The following is a 6,691-nucleotide window of genomic DNA, read 5'->3' on the forward strand; positions in this document are numbered from 1 at the left end:
CTGGCTTGTGCGGGTGGCACATAAAAGACACCATTTCGAGCGTGGCCGTTTTCGTGCGGGTGACACGTAAAAGCACCCACTACACTCTCTGAGTGGTTGGCGTTAGGAAGGGCATCCAGCTGTAGAAACTCTGCCAAATCAGACTGGAGCCTGGTGTTGCCATCCGGTTTCACCAGTCCTCAGTCAAATCGTCCAACCCATGCTAGCATGGAAAGCGGACGTTAAACGATGATGATGATGATGATATATGTATAAAAAGGAAACTTGAACTTCAAAAAGTTATGCAAGTTGAATAGGTGTGTGCGCTTTCACCATTTTCTTTTCTTCTTTTTACATTAAATTTCGGTATAATCATAATGTACATCATCTGAAGGTTATTTGTTGAAAATTTTATTTAGAATCTATCCTTTTCGCGAAAGTTACAAGAAAATAAAGTCGGCTTGTGTGAATTATCAGAAACTCTTCACCCACCCACTGCAAAGAAATTTTTCCATTGAATTCCAGTATAATTGGAATCTACACCATCCAAAAGGTATTTGTAGAAAAATTTATCAAGGAAATACATCTTTTTCTGAAAGTTATGGGAAGAGAAAGTCATGGGAGTGGGTCACACTTGTGTAGGTATGCTTTCTGTTCAATACATTTCTCTCTTAAGAAAATAAAACTTCATAACCACTGAAAATAAATATTACTGATACATCTTTTAACAAAAACAGGCAGCCAAACCAACATCAATCAGGGAAGCTATTTCTAGATGGGTAAGTGCACATCCTTTTTTAGTGTATATTAATCAATATAAAATTATTTACACACACACTTTAGAGTGAGTCTCTGCATGGTTGCTTGGACTGCGAGAAACAGTAGCAAACAAACTCACCCTGAAATAACAATTTATTTACTTATAATTCAAGAACACACTTGATAATTATAGTCCAAGAAACACTGTACATGAAAATAAGCTGTGATGACCACAGCTTGAATGCCTTTGATCACAGGTTTGCTGAACTAAGCTGGCTTGAGATAAACAACAATATTTTAGCTAAATATTTTGGCCCATGACATGAAATAGTGACATAATACAATACAATACTCAATTCACTTGTCCACTCACTTTGTAAAAGTCTGAGTAGAGTATCATCCAAATGATTAATACCCTCCTGTTAATGAAGGCCAGCACTAAACTACATTTGGTGGATAGAATTAAATCCATCATCTAGTCTGATACCACCACCTGGATGTTGCATGCCATTAGCAGAGACCACTCTGTTACAAGCATTTGGGTCAGTTCTGATACCTCCAGAGGCTCTAAAAGGGTTGTGAACACTGCCCTTCGTCATGATTAAGTAATTATATTAAATATATATGTGCATATAGAGGCGTGGCTGTGTGGTAAGAAGCTTGCTTCCCAACCACATTGTTCTGGGTTCAGTCCCACTGCATGGCACCTTGGGCAAGTGTCTTCTGCTATAGCCTTGGGCTGACCAAATCCTTGTGAGTGGATTTGGTAGACAGAAACTGAAAGAAGCCTGTTGTGTGTGTGTGTATATATATATATATATATATATATTTATATATATATATATTTATCTATCTATGTGTATGTGTCTTTCTGTCTGTGATTGTCCCCCCCATCACCACTTGACAACTGGTGTTGGTGTGTTTACATCCCCACAACTTAGTGGTTCAGCCAAAGAGACTGATAGAATAAGTACTAGGCTTAAAAAAATAAGTCCTGGGGTCAATTTATTCAACTACCCCCCCCCCACCAGGTGACAGTCAAATGACTGAAACAAGTATATATATATATATATATATATACTTAAAAGGTTGTTGGTTATGGCCAGTCAGAGAGTGACCATTGGTTTCACACCTCTAAAGGGTTCTTAGCAGTATAGGTGACTCCATCTTTCATGTCTTCAGTCAGACGTTTCCTGTTAGATTGGACGTTTGCAATGTGCACTGATAGAACTTTCTTAAACCCCTATTTTAGTAAATTTAGGTTTGTTTATACCGTAGACTGCCATTCTTTTCAATCTCACCAGTCTTGGCAGGGTGGAGACCATCAATCTCACCAGTTTTTGGTGCCGTCTTCTAATTCATTTAAAAGTATAAATACACTTGTAAACAGCAGTTCAAGGCTGTACTAAAAATGCAATGATGATAGCAATTGAATCTTCTATTTCTTGCTAACCAAACATGGTTAAATATATTATTGTAAATACCTGTGACAATTATATATATTATCTACCTATCTGTCTGTCTGTCTGTACATATATATGTATATGTGTGTATATATTTACTACTTCTGAGGTTCCGCTAGCTATGAAACATATGTAGCCTGGACTTTATCTACTCCATTCCATAATTTTTGAATACACACATTCACAGATATATATATATATATATATATAAATACTTTTTTTTTTACTTGTTTCAGTCATTTGACTGCGACCATGCTGGAGCACCGCCTTTAGTCGAGCAAATCGACCCCAGGACTTATTCTTTGTAAGCCTGGTACTTATTCTATCGGTCTCTTTTGCCGAACTGCTAGGGATGTAAACACACCAGCATCGGTTGTCAAGTGATGTTGGGGGGACAAACACAGACACTGATTTCTCTGATTAAACATTTGGATTGAGTTGGGTTTCTACATTTGTTTCAGGAGAAGGAAAATGAAGGTCAAAAAGCTGTAGAAGCCAAAGTTTTAAATTTCTCATTTCAAGTTCCTTTCATTGAGAAGATTGATCCAACAGTGACCACATTAGCTGCTTGCGAGTAAGTGTATTTTCTCATAGAAGGCCAACCATTTACAATTTCTATCATCAAGATCAATTATCATCATACGATGATTAGCTGGCAGAATCGTTAGCACACTGGAAAAACTGCTCAGCAGCATTTCATCTGCATTCACATTCTGAGTTCAAATTCCACCAAGGTCGATTTTACCTTTAATTTTTTTTTTTTTCAGGGTCGATAAAATAAGTACCAGTTGAATCCTGGGGTCAATGTAATTGAATAATCCCCGCCCCAACAAATCTCAGACCTTGTGCCTGCCTATAGTAGAAAGAATTATCTATCATAGTCGTGACTGCAATCACTATGACAACAACCCCTGTCTTCCCTAAGGCTGCCACCGTCGTTATCATCATACAAAAACTACCACCATTATCGACACCATCATTATTCTTATACAGGGCCAGTTTTAAGTCAATTAGACAGATTTGTTCAAATTGGACCCCGCACCAAGAGAGAGTCCTGCACACGTGCTTGAGTGGAGGACATTATGAAGAGTTTTTTAAGTATATCATTGTGGGTAATGGTGGAGCCTCAATGTCTCAATGCTTTTTAGCTGGGACTGGCATTCAACACAAAGCATAAAACCTCAATCTTCAACTTTTGTAGAGCAGAGGACACCACTGACAATTCTCTAATTGGGCTCCACACTTCCTAGTGTAGGTCTTGTTCTTAGCTTTCGCCTTTCTTGCATTTTCGATATGAAGCACAGAAATTCCTAAAAAGCATTAACTTTCTAAACAAAATTACGTTTAGATGGTTTAATCTTATATTGTCAGTATACCTACACAACTGAGCTTCTTCCCTATTCGAATTTGTTTCCTCATAACTTTCAAAAAAAAAAAAAAAGAGTGGGGGAGATATATTTTTTTAAAGAAATTTTCTACAAATACCTTTCAGATAATCTAAATTACGACTATTTCGAAATTTGTTGTGAAAAGACGTTTTAGATAATTCACTTTGTTTTCTCATAACTTTCAGAAAAATGGATCATTTTTAATGAAATTTGCTACAATTAGCTTTCAGATGGGGTAGATTACGGTTATATAGAAACTGAATGTGAGAAAAAAAGATTGGTGGGAATGTATACATATCTACTGACATCTCATAATTTTTTCAAAATTTTAAGATTCATTTTGTAGATGTGTTGTAATGTGTATCAATATGGATGTGTGCGTTCCCATCAATTTTTCCCCCCTCTCAAGAAAATATGGCATACCTACACAGCTGTGTTAGGTATGCCATAGTGTCTTGAGAAGGAAATATATATATATATATATATATTTTTTTTTTTTTTTTTGGTAAATAGGTGTTGAAACATTTACTGTTTCTGCATTAACATCTGTTCACAGGTTTAAAAGCTTAAGGAGTTAACTCCCCTGTTTCGTGAATAGCGGACGAGCTACAGTAACTTAAATTATGTTACAAACTTGTTTGTTGTCAGTTCTTGAGGCATATTCGAACCTGTAATAAAACAATTATCTATAAACATCACTGCGTGACACTTTTGTCCTGTATTAAATTATGCTGTTTAGACAGCAAGATGCAAACTTAATTTCTCATACTGTGTTAGTATAAAGGTAACTTCCGTATCTTGAACCAATGAAAGGGCATTTATATGATCGCTAAACCTGCTAGAAATAGCAGCCAGCACATCCCTAAAATCACACACTGCTGTCTTATAAAACGATAGTCCATATGAAAATATGATATAATGTGTGTTTCAAATACGGATCTTTCTGATTTGGCGGGTCAATACGGATCTTAAACATAAATAAAAAGTGGCGCCCGCCAAATCAGAAAGATCCTCAAATACCCTTTGATCCAGAGCTGTACCAAGCTGGGCGTGTAGTGGAGTTGACACCAACAAAAACAGGTGTGAAGAGGAGCTAAATTTCTTCTAGCCTAGCGTTTCTCATCGCTGGTCGGGTGGAGATTGAAAGTGAGCAAGCAATTTGCCATGTTTCATAAAATTTAGGTGGATTTTAAACTTTTGATTTTGTTTCATACTATGGAAAAGAAAAAAGAATGCTATGGATGCAAGCTCTATTTTATTTTCTCATTAATATAGAGGTTGGGCAAATCAAATATTTTTTTCAGTGGAATGCCCCCTGGCATCTATCATTTTGAGAACTCTTACTCTAGCTTATCATAACTGTTCATTAAAATTGGAGTACTAAAAATGTCTTTGTCCCTAGGTGCTAAGAATCCTTCCTTTACCATAGCTTTGATTGTTGATGTGGCTGTTCTATCAGGGTTGAGTTGAGGTTAAATAACAACAAGAACAACAACATTGTATAATCCTTTCTAATAATGGCTCAAGCTGTATGAGCTTGTATGAACATGTCCTCCATCTCTCACTAGATTACCCTACCAAGTCTTTACTCTCATTCGACGGAGCAGCTGCAAACTGGGAAAGGCCTCATGGCAAGTCCCGCACCAGATGGCTGGATATGATTGTGGATGATCCCCAGAGGCTCAGTGTCACCTTGGAGGATATAGAGAGGCTGGCACGAGACTACCAGCAATGGAAAAGCACTGATGGACCAGGTGGGCTCTCTGCATGAAGGGACCACTAACCTGGGATGACCCTAGCCCCATGAAGCAAGAGCATTAGGCAAGCAAGAAGCAAGGTTAGTCAATTACATCAACCCCAGTGCTCAACTGGTACTTGTTTTATCAACCCCCAAAAGAATCAAGCGTTAAGTCAACCTTGATTATATTTGAACTCAAAATGTGAAGCCAGAAGAACAGAACTGCTGCTAAGTGTTTTGTACAATGCCACAACAATTCTGCCAGCTCACCATCTTACAACATTGTATAATGCAATAATTCCCAAAGTGAACACTACTATCTACTATAGTCCAAGAAGCTTAACCCTTTAATTCTTAAACAGGCCATATCCGGTCAAAATATTCTACCTGCTTTATGTTCGAACTGGCCAGATTTGGCCTCTCGCACCAACCCGACACTATCATTCATAAAAATTAACAGTTACCTCATTAAAATCTCAAAGCTTCAAGGTAATGCAAGATTAATTCAAGACATGTGAATAAATAAGAATTACTTTTGACAGAATAATGTGAACGCTAAAAGATTAAAGAGGTTTTCTGAGTAAAGGTATTCTTAAGGGATATTGTTATCCTTTTTACAATGCCTTGACTTATTATTTTCTTAGAATCTTTTCTTCATTTTTGAAAATTTTTAAATTAAGTGAAAATTTTCAAATTTGGTTTATAAAACAAACTGTAGTTCAATTCAGAGCATTATATTACAAAAAAAAATAAATAAATAGACAGGTAAGCAGACTCACAACAGCTTGGCTTGTTACTATGGAAACAGGTTTTCAATTGGCTAAAATTATCCAAAGTTTGTTAATTCAAAACCTATTAACTTTTTATTTATTAATTTAAGACAAAATGAACTTTATTTCCATAATTAGCATACAAAGTTACATCAATACATCAAATTTGAAATCAATAGAAGCAAAACTGAAGGAATTGAAAGGTGAAAGCCAAACAGAAAAGATCCCATTCTTCTAAGTAAATCTAATGGTAACAGAAACTGGATTTGAGATATAGAGCTGAAAGGATCAGTTGAGCAAAAATATTGGATATCACTTGTCTAACGTCATATCTAATATGACAGTTAATGAATATGTGCAACTCAATTGCTTTTTTAGCTTTAAGTTTTCTTGTTTATTACTTTTGTTTTCTAAATCAGTTACACAACTAAGCTTTATTTTATAAAGAATTATTGTATAAAGAATCTATAATGGTTAAATATATTATTGTAAATGCCTGTGACATTTATATATATTATCTATCTATCTGTCTGTCTGTCTGTACATATTTACTACTTCTGAGGTTCCGCTAGCTATGAAACATATGTAGCCTGG

At 36.0% G+C, this 6,691-nt stretch overlaps 1 protein-coding gene across 7 annotated transcripts in view; it reads left to right on the plus strand.

Annotated features, from left to right (window-relative positions):
- LOC106883632 (dynein axonemal light chain 1) overlaps window positions 1–6,691 on the plus strand; it is a 27,156-nt gene that overhangs the window by 3,348 nt on the left and 17,117 nt on the right. For all 7 annotated transcript variants that reach the window (XM_014934728.2, XM_052972712.1, XM_052972713.1 and 4 more), the window contains exons 2-3: window positions 717–758; window positions 2,663–2,775. In XM_014934728.2, the coding sequence (XP_014790214.1) occupies window positions 717–758; window positions 2,663–2,775 (155 nt within the window). The remainder of the gene's footprint in view (window positions 1–716; window positions 759–2,662; window positions 2,776–6,691) is intronic.

This window comes from Octopus bimaculoides, chromosome 14, assembly GCF_001194135.2.
Source record: "Octopus bimaculoides isolate UCB-OBI-ISO-001 chromosome 14, ASM119413v2, whole genome shotgun sequence".
Taxonomy (NCBI): Eukaryota; Metazoa; Mollusca; class Cephalopoda; order Octopoda; family Octopodidae; genus Octopus; species Octopus bimaculoides.